The sequence below is a fragment of the Colius striatus genome, chromosome 11, assembly GCF_028858725.1.
Source record: "Colius striatus isolate bColStr4 chromosome 11, bColStr4.1.hap1, whole genome shotgun sequence".
Classification (NCBI taxonomy): domain Eukaryota; kingdom Metazoa; phylum Chordata; class Aves; order Coliiformes; family Coliidae; genus Colius; species Colius striatus.
In genome coordinates this window covers 4,933,998-4,949,637 of record NC_084769.1, presented here as the reverse complement: position 1 = coordinate 4,949,637, position 15,640 = coordinate 4,933,998, and the positions used below count along the sequence as shown (strand labels likewise).

Below are 15,640 nucleotides of genomic sequence, written 5' to 3'. Positions count from 1 at the left end.
TGTCATTACCATTTCTCATTAGAAACAAACAATTTTAAGATTTTTTTATAACTTAGACACTATGAATTAATTCTGTCCTTTATTGTATGAGAAGTATTAGAAGTTCATCATGAGTCAAAAAATATTAGGCCATGAATATAATTGGAAGCTGAGTGTAATGGAAATATAATTAACTTTTAAAATAATTTACTTTTTAAATTTAGAAGCACAAAAAATAATTGATGAGAGTGTGAAGAAAAAGAAAATTCTTTGGTATTGTACTCTTTCTGGAAAAGTCTCGTAAGACTGAATCTGAATAAAAGATTCAACAAGGTATCCAAGTGTGTGTCTAAATGTAAACACGTGAATCATTCGTATGATTCTTAACAAGGGTGGTATAAATACAGCAGTGCCAAGTCGCCCTTGTAGTATGCAGAAAATTAGTTTGTTTTCCAAAGCACAAGGCAGAATTCTATGTAGGTTTTGAAGTTAAAAGTGGCCAGCAGTACCCAGCCATTCAGAAGTTTTTTCTTCTGACATAGCAGTCTATCTGGTGCTCCTGGTAGGAAAAGTTACCATGTAATCTTCTTGTCCTTTTGTCTGAGCAATTTAGTGTAAGTAATGATTATTCACATTGTTTGTAAAAGGTTAAAAAGGTTGTTTGTAGACTAACTCAGTCAGGAGATAAGCTTAAGTACTTGAAAGTTATTGACACATATTTCACGACAGAAGAAAACAAATAGAACCCAGAATGCATTATATGTAAATCACTTCTTCAACTCAGTCTGGGAATGGCCTTCAGTTCCTTGCTCTGTCTTCCTGAGCCTTTAATTGCATGTTTGTTTTCTTTTGGGAAGTTGGCTTCAATAATATTTTTATATCATATATGTCAACTTCAAAAGTCATCAATTTAAATATTGCAATCTTTTTTCCTCAATAACTATCATGTTTTACCGGGATGAGACTGCGTGGCTGAAAAAGCTGGAAAAGGGCAACACTGAGTCACCCAGGTAACGAAAGTCAAGGACCACTTTTCAACTCCTGTGAAGTAGATTATCCAAGTTATTAAGTATTTATGTCCATGGGAAATTTAGCAACCCTCTCTTAAGGAGAGAAGTACACCAAATGTAAAAAACATCTCTTTCATACTCCCATATGCTTTTACCCATATTCTTCTGTAACTAGGTACTCTTTACCTGAAAATTTACAGAAAGCAGCTACAGATACTGGAGATCAGGCGAGTGCTCTGCTTGGTGATCTATGCTCATGCAAAACTGCCCTCCTCGTTTCTAGAGAGATTAAGGACTGCAGCTACTTTTTGCAAAGAGTCTGTGTCAAGAGTTCTAATCCCTGACGAGCTCGAAGAGACCAGTCTCTCCTTCCCAAGCACATTCTGCTCTGTCTTCCTAAAGCCTGAATAGTCTGACTTTGTGTACTGCAGCAGAATTCATCCAAGTCCCACATGTTTTATATTAGATGAACATAAACTGGTCATACTGTATGAATAAAACAAACTCATTGATTTCTGGCATTGTGGTTTTTATGTTCAAGTGAAGTGTGTATAATAGCATTTCTAATATTGTGACAATACCAAAAAAATTCTGGTAAGACAGGCTTGGCCTGTTCTGGGTGATTTAGTCCAGTCCCTCCTGTCACAAGGTACAGTGTTCTGTGTCCCCATTCATGAATTTATTAAGCTTCATCTTAAATTCTTTTAGTTTTATTTGCCACCATGACTTCTTTGAAAGAGTGTTTTAGAACTTTATATTATGGGCAGTTTACACTCATTTATTCTTGTGCCAACATTGTTCTTCAGTTTAAACAGCTCCTCTCCCTCCCTGCTGTCCTCTTCTCCTCTCCCAACTCCTTTTCCCACCCCCACCAGTAAATTTGTAGAGAACAATCACAGCCTTTCTCAGACATTTTCTAGCTGGCCAAATATTCCAAGCTTCTCATCTGCTTTTGAAAGCTCAACAGTCTATTCTGGTACTTTTCATGACCACCACCTGAACTTTTTCTGGCTTGAATTCACATCTCACACATGAATGTACAAGGTTGCACACTTGTAAGAGAGAAATGTTTCATATTAATCCTTCTCTGACCATGCATTGGGTAGTATTAAGTTTAGTCAGATTTCTCCAGCTCCACCCTCAAAGTCACAAAGATTTTGTCTAATAACCTGATTCTTGTCTCAGCTCATGATGCTTCTCAGCCTTGAGTCACCAGCAAGTATCTTTTTAATTATCCACCCTTTTCTGTTGAAGTCCTTAATGAAAACACAAAGATTAGTTCCAAGAATACTTAAGGAGTTGTGATGATAACTCTCCTTCAATTCAGTCCTTCTCCTTTCAATAAAGTATTAAAAGTCATTTTAATACCTTATTTAGTCACTTCACATTTATTGTTTTAATCCTCTACATCTTCTCTAGTTTAATAATTTCCCATTTGGCATCATATGAAACACAAAACTGAAGTCCAGATAGATTTGGTCTGTTGCATTTTCCTTGTTCAAATAATCCATTTACTTTATTAAAGAAAGATATCAGGTTAGTCTGGTATGATCTTCCTTTATAAATTCAATACATGCTCAGAAATATTGCTTTAGGTAGAAATATCAGTAAGAAAAGCTGTGTGGGGAGTGCCAGTTTGTTTCACAACATAAGGTTATAGTGATATTTAACACACTATTCATTTATTTCCATCTATTATTAGTGGGGGACAACATTTTTTAAAAGTTGACATGTGTACCAGCATGATTCAAAATATGAATTATGCAGTCATTTCATTGAATCTTTACTGCTAATGCACACAAATTTCACGAAGTGTAATGACACAACTGAGCACTTAAGTTGTTAGGCTGTCATATTACAGAAAAGTTATTTGTGCTATATAATCACTGTTTTCTTTTTCCTATTGTTTATTTCTGAGCTTGCTTCATAAACATTTGTAAATGCAGATACACTTGCTGTGGCAAATATCTGGTATAAGACCAGAAATCTGATTGACTTCATGTCCTTTGGTGCCCGTGCAAACAAAATGCACCAAAATGCATCTCCTGACCTATTCTGTCACCTGATGCTGCAGTTCTTGGGCCTATACTATGTAACTGTAATATCTGTAATTGTAGAGCTCAACATAAACATAAGGATTAGAGGTATTACCTGGATCTTGAGTTTTCCTCATCAGTCATTTGACTAGTGCCTTTAAGCAGACCGCGTGCTTGGCTCTCATTTTACTCTTTTATACAAAATGTTTGAGTAATTATGGTGTGGGGATAACTCAGGAGACCTGGCCAGGAATTTCACTAAAGGATAGAAATGGGATGACTGACAAAAGTCTTTAGTTCAATAAAATGGGTGAAATTAATTCTTTTTTAGTGAGGAAACTTTATTGACTTGCATCACAAAGAGAAAGAAGGATGCATGGAACTTGTTTTGTCACCCTCAAAACTTTGTTGCTGATTGAAAAACTGACCATTTATACAGTCAATGATGCATGCTACTTCTTACTTTAAGGACTAGCAGCCACGTTAGCTAGTTTCACACCAAATGCAGGCCAAAAAAATCCTTAAAAACATTGAATTTTTAGTTTGAATGTATTTCAACAAGGCTTAAAGTCATGAGTCATTATATATACTTAAAGTACAGTGTCTCCTGGAATGTAGGCATAGTCATACACCTCTGTGTGTTTAGATAAATTCCTTCAGGCACTCAACAATTAAGCTTTCCCATTACTTGAAATGCATTAATTAACAATTCATTTAATTTGATATTTTCACACATGTGTGAGAGTTCTACTGTTAGACTGGCACTTTCATTATCCAAATCATAGAGACCTACCTCTGTGTTACCTTTTGCCTTCTCAGTTTTGATTCAGTCCTGCAAGATGCTGCTGAGGACTCTGTATATGAGGCTGTAAGGCACTTAAGAAAACTATTAGTTTAAGACATCAGAGATCATAGTTAAGTCCATGGATCTGTTCATATGTATTTAAGAAAGTTGTGTTAGGATTTTGAGTAGTACATTCTTTATTTTGAAGAGTGAAGTTTATCACTTTTAGTATTCCTTGGGGAAAGAATTATTAAATCTCAAGTTTATGGGTGTTATTGTTATACTGCAATTCATCTCCTTTTTTAAGAACTTCCTGTAATTTTAAAGTCCTCAAAAGCATAAAAAAATATATTTCATGCAGGAAAAGAAAAGCTAATGGTAAACAAGGTACAAATGCAAAGCTATTTGAATCTCTTACTGCCTCATCCACTCCCTCTGCTGCTCTTCATTCTGTATGAGTCCTTTCCATCCAAATAAATTACACATGATAATTTTGGGTGTTATAATAAACAGATAGGCATCATAATAATGTATTTGAGTTAGAAAGAGGTACTTGGAAGAAATTGGTTTTGCAATACACATGATGTGAGACGATCAATAGTGCTTTAGACTGACAAGCACTGTCAATATCCATTGTCACAGTTCAGAAAGTCGTTAATAGACAGTTCTTCAAAAACCAATTCTTTCAACAAGTTGGAAGTGTTCAGATATACTGTACCTGTCAGGAATTAATCATAGGTAGACACTAGGGATTATGTATAAATTTTTTGTAAATTAAGAGTGAAATAAAAGTCATTAGAAAGAATGTGAGATCATGGTAGACGGGGTTACAAAATCTTGCCAATAAAATATGGAGCTCTTTAGAATATATTAGAACATTTTACTGTCTGAGTCATCCAAATTCTTCCCAGAACATCACATCCAGGAAAAAAAACCACTCTCCTAGAAATGCATTGTCTAGGTATATGTCTAAATTCACAGGAAGTAATCACACAAAAAATTTTGACCCCTGTCCTGAAAAGATGAGAGCTTTGTTTGGTTCTTTTAGTTGTGGCCATGTTGAAACCCAGGAGAAAGGCTTTTGTAGCTTCCCTTTGCAAATATGTTAGCCACTGCTTAATCCATCTTAAATTATGTTTACTCTTGTTGCATCATAGATACAATTTAGTGCAATAAATTATAGTAAGTAATTTTTTATCTGAACATCTCAGAACTTCCATTGGCTCTGATTGTACTGTTTCTTCAGGACTGTGTGATTTGGAGCTAATGGGTTCATTCTTTCCTTCCTGATGTTTTCCTGTGCAAAACTCTTATACAGTCTTTATTTTGTGGTTTTACATAGTACTCCTCTAATATATATATATATATGTTATTAGAGATACTAAGGTTAGAGATGCAGCATTGAATAAGTGTTCAGAAGTTTTATAAAGATTAGTCAGTTTTTTCTTGTTGTGATTTGTTTTCCAGATAAATTAGCCTATAGTTATCCTTCATAATTCGTCCAATGTTATTACGGTGCTATCCAACATCAAGGGCCAAAGATGTCATCTTTCTTTTATGGCTAATTATGAGTTTATACTATTTTCTTTTTGTATCAAATCTGTATTACACTTCCCTAATGTGATAAACTGGTGTGAACTAATATATCTTAATTCTTTAGCAAATTGCCTGAGGAAATGATCTTGCCATTTTTTTTCATTTGTACCTTCATACCTTCACCATCTGTGGAATAAAGAGACCTAATAAAGTGACCAAAGTAATCAGAAATCTTTTTCTAGATCTGGGGATCCAACTTTATTTCCAGTCAAATGTGAAATTCAGTATCCAAGTTACATTTTTGCTGTTGGATTGAAGTGTCCTTGCATCCACTTCCACTAGCAGAAGAAACTGAACATAATTTTGGACTCTGTTGGGTTCACCTCTACATGTACTGTAAAAAACCCTGGCCCAGCAAGAGCAAACATGAGTTTCTTTTTTTCTATCTCAGAAGCATATGAAATCATAGAATCATAGAATGGTAGGGGCTGGAAGGGACCTTTAGAGATCATCTAGTCCAAACCCCCTGCAGAAGCAGGTCCACCTAGATCAGATTGCATAGGAACATGTCCAGGTGGGTCTTGAAGATCTCCAAGAAAGGAGACTCCACAACTCCTCTGGGCAGCCAAATACTCAACTAAAGAGTCTGTGCAAAAGGTAGGGGAATTATCCTTCTCTTTCTGTGTTGGTTTTGAAGATTTTACATGGATGTGTCAGCGTGAGTAGCTTCAGAAATTCAGAGTATGGGTTTATTCAGTATAATAAATGGCACACCTATGCAGTGTATACCAGTGAATATACTGTAGAACAAGCAGTGGATTTTATTTCATTAAGTGTCCTATTTTACTTCTGTATGGAACTGCATTCCATTTTTTTTTTTAATGTTTGACACTTGCCAGCTCTTTGTCATGAAGGATTCTTCTGGCCAAATCCAGGACCTGAAATTTAAAAAGGAAGGTACTAAAAAAAAAGTTTATTTTGGGTTTTGAATTTTATATCTAGTTTAAGTTTTCTTCTTCCCTCTTGCAAGTAATATTTGTTCCTCTTTGGATTTCCAAATATAACAGCAAAGTCATTTTAATGTGAGGATATCGCGAGAATGGTTTGGCAAGAGAAGGAATATTTCTAAATGAGATCCCAACAAAATATTTCTGGCTAAGCTTGGGTTTGGAACATTCTATCTAAACCCTTGAATTTCTGGGAGGCTTGGAGTTTCCCTCTGGTGACTCACACACATCTAATAGGATAAAATAAGAAATTCATGAAAATTAGCTTTGCTGCTGTTTTTAACTATGTGCTATACAACTGAACATAGAACATGCAAAAACATCCAAGACAATAATTATTCCTACCCCTAGTTGTAGTTTTAACATCATAATTGCTGCTTCAGGTGTAAATCTTCCAGATGGGTTAATGCATCTTTCTAAGCAGAGGGATCTTTACCCTTGCTGTCAAGTTAGAGACCCCCTTTCCTAACATTCACAGTGTGCCCATGTTTGCTTCAGTTAGAATGTCTTAACCAATCTGATGTATACTCAGAACTAAGCAGTAGTTCAAGTGGGCATGAAATGCTTCAGAGTCCCACAGAACAGGAAATGACTCTGGCATCTTAAGTGACTTAAGAGATATTTTCCCTCCTGCATTATTTGCACCAGGGAAGCTTCACTGTAAGTCAGGAAAAAGCAAACTGAAATATTAATCTCCATGGACAGAATGACCCTAAGCAACAAGAGAGTCCCCAAACTAAATCCAATTCACTTCGCTCTTCAAAGTACCATTAAGATGCAGAATTAGAAACATCCATTTGTTGTTCTTTTTATAGCACAGCCAAGTGACTTGGAATTTTAGCTTGTCCCTGCCAAGGATTGCTCAATTTCGAACAAAAAGTCCTCCACTACAATGTTAAAAAAGCACCAACCATCAATTGAATGCTAATCTTTATATTCTATGATACATCCCTCCAAGAATGTTACCATTAAAAAATGTGAATTCTATTTTTCATAAATGATGGATTATTGTACCAAGCTGTGTATTTTCCAGTAAAGTGTCCTTTTATTTGTCCTGTGTGATTACTAGTTTGTGGAAGTATGTGTGGGGTCATTTTAGTGCTGTGGGAAAATGGAGCACTCTTCTGTTAAAATCAGTAGTGAAATCAGAAGCAAACTATGCTCTGATCATCATAGGCATGTGTTTAAATATTGCTTTCCTTAATTGGCTATGTTCTATTTACTTAAAATGAACAATTTGGCAAGTTTTTCTCCCTTGACAACAGCAAAGCGTAAACCATTTTATAAGTTTGGCTGTTAAAATCAGATTTGTAATGTAAACCACAATATTCCAGGGTTGTTACTGTTGCTTAACCAGTTATTTTAGCTTGCCATTGTTTTATTATTGTGCACCTTTAAATATTCTGTTTCTGTTTATAACTTATGCAAAACTCCTTGCTGCAAAATAGCCCAATAATATTGATCATTTTATTTATGCTCTCTCTCTTCCTCTGTATGAAGACTACTGCTTTAGAGGGGGCATTCAGTCTGCATGGGGAGATTAGGGAGTACCTCTGTAACCTCAGCTAAATTATTTGGGGTGCTATTTAGACATTCTGTCAAAGGGAGAGTGGACCAGCTTGTGTAAGTTCAACTTGTGGAGAACACTGCTTTGGTGGACTGACTGATTGATTGATTAATTGATTGATTGATTGATTTTCAAGAGAAGATGGAATATTATCCTTTCCTCAGGAAGCAGAAGCCAATCCTCTGTCAGCTGGAGGTATTTACCAGGGAAGGCTTTACAGCTCTGCCTGCCCCCATTCCACTTGAGGGAATGGGCAGAGTGAGAAAGCCCAGGACACAGGATATTCAAGGGCTGGTGAAGCTCAGGTGATTTGTTAGAAAACTTTAAAAATCTTCTCATTCAAGGTAACCTTTGGAGAGAATCTTTCTGTGGTATCACTGCTGCTTCTGATCATGCTGAATCTCTCCTTCCTACTAATACTGCTGTTTGATAGCTGTGACGGTGCCCTGTAAGCACCTCATCAGAGAAAAAGTTAAATTTATGCCTTTGAAACTTCCTCCAGGGGATTTTCTGCAGCTGGGTTCTATGTCTTTTTGACACAGAGCAGGAATAAATTGAGCTCAAAATGTTTCTCAGTTTGGTAAATGCCTAAATATAATAAAATACAATCATTAGGATGGGAATACTTTTCTTTCCATAAATTAATGCATCTTGTACACATTTCATGGCATATAGCCATGTTTTCTATAACTGCATTAAATATATATATAATGCTTAATCCGTCTTGGCAAGAGAATCCCGTCCTTCACTAGTGGTGTAAGCATCCATCCTTTCTCATAACAAGTCGTACGCAGCTAATAGAGCTTAGCACAGTTTGAGCCCTGAGTTTTAGTTGAAAAATCATCCATGTGAAACTTGCGGGATTCGTGAACATTTCATGAGTAAACTGGTCACCATCCAAATACTTATGGGCAATAAATAATACAATTCTGTGAATAACCAGCAGAGTGAACTCATCATGTTTATTCACGAAAGTATTAATCAGACGTTTCGCACTATCCAACCAGCTCCACAGAGGACCTACCGCATTATACTAGGGTGACTGTGGCCATTCTTTGCTAAGAACGTTTGAGCAAACTACTGGTAGTTTCAAAAGATAATGTCACTGAAGCTTTCTCTTTTGATTTTCTTTAGTTTTCAGACTGAACTACAGTGCCTCTGACACAAATGACAGAAACCGAGTTAAAAGCAGATTAAAGAAGTTCATCTCCCGAAGACCCTCCCTGAAAACATTGCAAGAAAAGGGACTTATTAAAGGTGTGTTTGGTCTTACATACTTTTTTTTTTTTTGGAATAAGAAGTAAAAATTCACAAATAAGAAGTAAAAATTCACAAATTTTTCATTCTCAGTTAAATGAGTAAGTGCAAATAGACAAATAGTTCTCAGCTATGGTTTTGTTGCTCTATCTCCTGAAACTTACATTGCTGAACAGTAAAGAAAAAACCAAGAATGTGTAGTTACATCTGCTTTATTTTTTCTGCTTTGGTGTGAGTGTGGTTGAAGCCCTCCATTTAACACAGGCACTCGCCATGCACATTGCAAATCAAAATGATGCACAACTCCATTTCTTTTCAAGAAAAAAAGGTTGATGTATTTTTATATTTTGGAATCTGAAATAGGAACTTCAGATGCTCTGCTAATTTGTTTTCTAGGGTAGGTTGGAATATGTTCTGCTGTCTTCTCTCATTATTTTTCTAACTCTCCAACAAAATACATTTTTAACAAATTGAAATATGTGCCAGTAAATAATAAATGCTTTGAATCTGAGATTTTTTTTTCCTACTCCAATTTCTTTCTAAGTTGATCAGCCATCACGTTTACATATCTTTAAAAACCTATTTCTTTGATAAAAAGTGTTTGTTACTTTATCCAAGGAGTAAGTGTTTTGCAAAGAAGCTGGTAGTTAACTAGAAGGCAGTAGCATTCTGACCACTGGTAATCAAGCAAAGCCATGTTTTCAAATATTGTCTGGAATAATGCTTTAAAAATTTACGCACTTCCAAATTATTATGTGTGAAACCCACAACTGCACATGCAAATTGACTAGAAAGAGGCATTTTGCCAGCACACCCTGTCAATCTCTAGAGTGTGAGTTTTCCAGTGGTGTGTCAAAAATGGCAAAGGGTGTTGCTAGCATGTATTAAACTTGTCTGTCCTAAGCCAAGAGATTGACCCCAGCTAGCAAAAGCTAAAGCAGCCACAAGAGTTAAACACCAGCTGGGCCCATGTCTGAAGAGAAGGAGAAGATTTTATGAATTAAGTTGTTATGTTTTACATCCATGCAGAAATGTTCGAGTGTGGTATTGCTTACTGGAAGGAAGGCTTCATTATATGAAATCATTATGTGTCTTAGTGACAGGCTTCTCCTTCTAACTGCTATAGAAGCTTTAAAAAAAAAAGGTTATATATGCATAAGCAAATTTCTGTGAGGTGAGCACAATGACACACCAAACTTTCAGGAGCCATCCTTACGCGTTCATGGTATCTGATTTAAATACATTGGAGGGTTTTGCGTCTCTGAAATTCTCTGTGGGTCGAGGGTGGGATTTGCATGCATCATATTAGTTTGTTTCAGTTATTGCAGTAATAGAGGGGTAATTTATAGTCTTTTAATTTCTGGATTTAAGGGGTTTCTTTTAGTTTAATAAAGTGTGGCTGATGAATCTCCTGTGGTGTTACGCAGGGATCAGATGTGATCCTTGTGAACAAATCCAGATTCATTAGCATAACACAAATCCATCCTCTAATATATCTCTCTAGGAAAGCCGGATGCATTTAGTTTTGGCTACAGTTGCATTAAACTCTTGATTCATAAACATATCTCAGTTCTACCTGGAATAGTCTTCCATGGATAACAATGACTTGTGATTTGTGACACAGTAATTCAGAACTGGTACTCAGTACAGTTTTGTTACCAAAGTAATGGTACCATGAAGAAAATATGTTAGTTATCTACCATGAAGTTTCCTTAGGATTAGATTTTGGCCATGCAAATGAGGCAGGATTCGTTAGCACAATGTAATTCCAATCTACAGTAAGTCAATGTGAAATGCTCGTTTGATAAGGTTCCTTCATTGTCTTCTCCAGAGTTTTTCCCTTAATCTGTTGAAATGTTATGAAAATGCAGTTGCAGTGCTTATACAGAGACCACTTTTAAATGTTAATTTTTAGGCTTACATTAGAATATTATTAAATCACAAAATACAACCATCCAGATTAAAAGTAAAAAGCTTGCCAAATTTTGTACAGTAAGATGCATCTATTTATTTTTCTAAAGGTGACTTTAAATGGTTGCAGAAACCTTTCCAAACTATTTATTTGCTTATTTCTTAAGGGAAAAAAAAAATGTTAAACAATTTTTACAACAAAAAATTCTTCCAGCTCTGAGAACATGCCTGCTAACTTTTATCCCATAGGGAAATACTTCTGTCAGAATTGTAAATCCCTTAAAATAGGAGTTCATAATAAAAGTGTGTCTAAAGTCTTGCAGGACATTTAGGTACCAAATTTCTGACAAAGAGCTGTTCTGTGTGCTAGTGAAGAATTGGTGTAAATATCTGCGAAGCGTGTGGTGTTAATTACTCCAATGTAGGTGTTGTGAAAACCTTCACTTTTCATCAAGTGCAATTCATATTTGCCAGGGGCACTATAAAGCTCTCAAATCTGTATTGATTTTTTACATTGTATGTCACATTGGAACCAAAACTCCAATAAATTTAACACGTAAATTATAGTCACGAGTAAATACATTTTAAGGTGGTAAGTTCACTCAAACACAGTTCTGTGCTCTGCTAGTCACTGATGTGTACACACTTGGCCAGAAGACTTGATACATTCCTCCACATTAACCAAATTTGGGAATACAGGCTTCAAAATTAAATAGCAGTTTGATCTCCTGGGGTACTTTGTTCTGCCAACATTGTTATCAGAAAATCTAGAAATTATGGGATTGTCATTTAACTCTTAACAAAACTTTGTTTATGCAGAATGGAGCAAATATCCAGGTAGCAAATAATTAGGTAATTAACACATGAGAAGAATTAAAAAGTAAGAGGACAAGCAGACAAGAAAATGAGGCAGAGTGTAAATATCAGTTGTATGTTGATCTGAAAATGAAGAGGCATCAATGCTCTAGATGACAAAAAGTTATTTTTAACATAGCTCTCCCTTTTGCTTTCTAACACTTTGCATAAAAGAAGCCAGAAAGGGAACAACACATTGGCTCCATTCATTGTGATAGCCTAGTGACCGAGGCTTTTTGTGCCTCTGCAAGAGCTTTAATGAAGATCTTCATATATCTTTGGTCTAGAAGCATTTTGAATCACTTTTGAGAGAATGTGTTTTTATATAATCAGTATGTCTCTACATCTACCCGTATGCTGATAGATTTGCACACATGCATGCAAACCTGGAATTTGTAAATAAGAAGCATGTTCCATGCCTGTCATTTTAGCAATGTCATTTCTAGAATAACTGTGTTCAAATTTATACGCCAGGGCAGGGGTCTTTGGTTCCTGGGGACTGAAATATTCTCAGAATTTACAGAATCTGCACTAATATGCTAGAAAAATAATATATAAATCTTCTCTTTTAAAACTGCTTTATAGTCTATAATTGAACTTTGATCTCTGTATTTGAGCTTTGTCATGATTTAATATTAACCAAAATGAATTGCCAACCTTCCACTTGATGTTGGCCTGCTAACTTCATGATTTCTGAGCCTTTCTAGTCCACAGAAAGAAAAAAAGCTTCTGGAAAACTGTGATTTTAAAGCTATGGTGGTTGTGTTGGTAATAGCCTATCACAAAACACATTTTCAGTAAATGGTAAAAAAGCATGAATAACAACTTAATATGAATGGCACTGTGGGAAATGAGGAAAATGCAGCTATGCAGCTGGCAAGACAGTAATGTAGGGTTTTTGGGGGGAGTGGATTTTTTTTTTCCCAAAAGCTAGACACTGAAGGAACTTAATTTATTTCATAAGTTGTTAAAACAAAAACCCAAGCATCATAAAAATTGGAATGGTTACAACAGTTTTGAGATGAAAATAAAAGCCACTCAATTGCTAGTGAAAGGAACTAGCTGTGATTTGGCTTGATAGCCTATGGAACAGGGCTCAGCATATGTTGGTGGTTGTGCAGATAGCAGCACAGAGATCACCAACCATTCTATTTCAAGAAGTGAAAACTTCTTTACTGTTTCATGTGTCTCAATGGACCTTGGAGTAATTCATTGTAGTGAACATAATCATACAATCATAGAATGGTAGGGTTGGAAGGGACCTTTAGAGACCATCTAGTCCAAACCCCCTGCAGAAGCAGGGTCACCTAGAACAGGTCACATAGGAGCATCTAGGTGGGTGTTAAAGACTTCCAAGGAAGGAGACTCCACAACCTCTCTGGGCAGAGTGAAATAGTTTTTTCTTATGTTCAAGTGGAACTTTTTGTGTTCCAGCTTCATCCCATCACCCCTAGTCCTGTTGCTAGCTACAATAGAAAAAAGGGATGTCCCAACCTCCTGACACGCACCCTGTAGATATTTGTAAGTGTTAATAAGATCTCCCCTCAGTCTCCTCTTCTCTAGACTAAACAGCCCCAGTTCCCTAAGACCTACCTTTGGTGTGTTTTGTAATTATCCTGCATTATGCAGGAATTTAGTAAGTGATCTAGAGCCCATAACAATTTAGGGAAAGTTAGGAAATGTTCCCTTTGTCTCGCAGGGACAGTGGGTCACAGGGTGTTTCTTTCTTTCTTTCTTTCTTTGACCAATACATAGACATTTGGTAGTACATTTCCCAAATCCTCTGCATTACCAAATATAGGGTGAAAATGATTTTTTTTCCCTTTGACACAAAGGACAAAAACAATTCAGATAACTTAAAATTATCTCGTTGTTTGGAGACCTGTTTTGAGGAGTACAACAGACTTACTCCCCTTGAATTCAAATGAGCTACTGTCCACAGTAAAACATCATAATTTCTTTAAAGAGACCGGTCTCTACTAGTACTCTCTATTTTCCCTTTTTCCTGAGAATGTGAAACAAATCTAGCAGCTCATATGACACTTAACAGTAACTGTTCACAAATGTAATTTTTTGGTTTTAAATTGATGACCACCACAGATCAACGATATATAGTAAATCTCCCAGTTAAAAGGACTGGCCAGATTCCCAGCTAGCATAAATCAGGGGGCTCCATTGACAACATCTCTGACTTCAGTCAGCTGAGGACCTGGCCCACCTTTTACAAAAGCATAGTGGCAGTACTTGGAGTCCCAGTCTGGGATCAGCGTCATTTTGAAGTCTGACTTAATTTGTATGGCTCTAGAGATTGAGCGGCTACAAGAAGACAACTTTCAGAATATGACCCTTTCCAACCACATCACTTCTTCCTCAAAAAAAAAAATCACTGCTGTGGTACCTGCTGTACATTCTTATTTTGCCATTTTGTTCTCTGTTCCCTTTTTACCCCCCAACATTCAAACAGACAGAAAGAAAACAACTTAAATGTTGATACAGAGCTCTGGTAGTCCAGCAGTTCTGTTATTGGAAGGGACTGAATTACAGAGATAAAACTCAGCTTTCTAAAATCTTGAGCATGACACCATTATGCCTTCTCCTCCTGTGTCAGAATTGGAGCTTCTCCACAAGAAATGAGAATATTAGCCATGCCCTTCCTTGTTTTTTAATAGAAAACATTGAAGTATGAGTTCCTTCCAAGTGTGGCTCCATCTCATCCGCATACACCAAAACCAGTCAAACAATGGCATTCTCAGTGAGGATGTGGCTTCAGTGATTTTGGTTTAATTGTTTGGGTTTTTTTTTCCAGAAGTATTGTCTCCCATAGACTAGATTTCTGCAGCTCAGAATTTGTAGCTTTGCTGCAGCCTGCAAGAGCTGCTCAAAAGAAGTAGCTCTGTCAGACTCAGGGAAAACTCAAAGCACACCACTACGAGCTACTCATTGCAGCTGTAATCATCATTTTATACTATACAACTTGTGAATGTCCATTCCCTCCTCTTTTGGTGTCTCATTTTATCTCCATGTGCAAAGCTGTCACACATCCCACCATCTTCAATAGAAAGTTTAATGTGCAGATATCAAGGATGTGTAATGTAAACCATACCAGCAAACATATTATGAATATATTGCTCTTCTTAAAAATGCTTGTTGGTTTTTCATACTACAGTATTGACTAACTGTCTGTGTTTGATGTATGGTTTACCAGCCTGATGTAGACTTATGGTTAGAGCTTAACTTGTTAGTTCTGCTTTTGCAGCCAATTCAGAATAACTACAGATGCCCCAAGATATTAAAATTGACTGCTCAAATGGACTCAGTGTGGGAGTTTCATTGGTTTTAAATTGATAACAGCTGAAAGAGTGAATGATTAAAGCTGTATATGGGCATAGTATGCAGCTCCTTTGTACAAGCTCTTGTGAACAGAATCCACTGTACGGGAATTGCTTTTGTTCTAATAAAAGATATTTCTGAACAATTGTTAGTTTAAATTTTTAGATGATGAAACAAGAGCATTTCAGGAGCCTATAGAGGAAATAATTCCTGAGAAACTGGAATAACTCTGAGAAGATAAAGTGGATTTCTATTCAGAGGGGAGCATTTAAAGTTAAGTAGCATTCCATAAGGTGGTAATTGTGTCTATTTCCCAGGCATTTGAGTTAAATAAGCTGGATAGGAAACATAAACTGTCATAACAGGAG

At 36.3% G+C, this 15,640-nt stretch overlaps 1 protein-coding gene across 3 annotated transcripts in view; it reads left to right on the top strand.

Annotated features, from left to right (window-relative positions):
* Positions 1-15,640, top strand: part of ARHGAP15 (Rho GTPase activating protein 15) — a 329,153-nt gene that overhangs the window by 183,200 nt on the left and 130,313 nt on the right. For all 3 annotated transcript variants that reach the window (XM_062004816.1, XM_062004817.1, XM_062004818.1), the window contains exon 9: positions 9,054-9,176. In XM_062004816.1, coding sequence (XP_061860800.1) covers positions 9,054-9,176 — 123 coding nt within the window. The remainder of the gene's footprint in view (positions 1-9,053; positions 9,177-15,640) is intronic.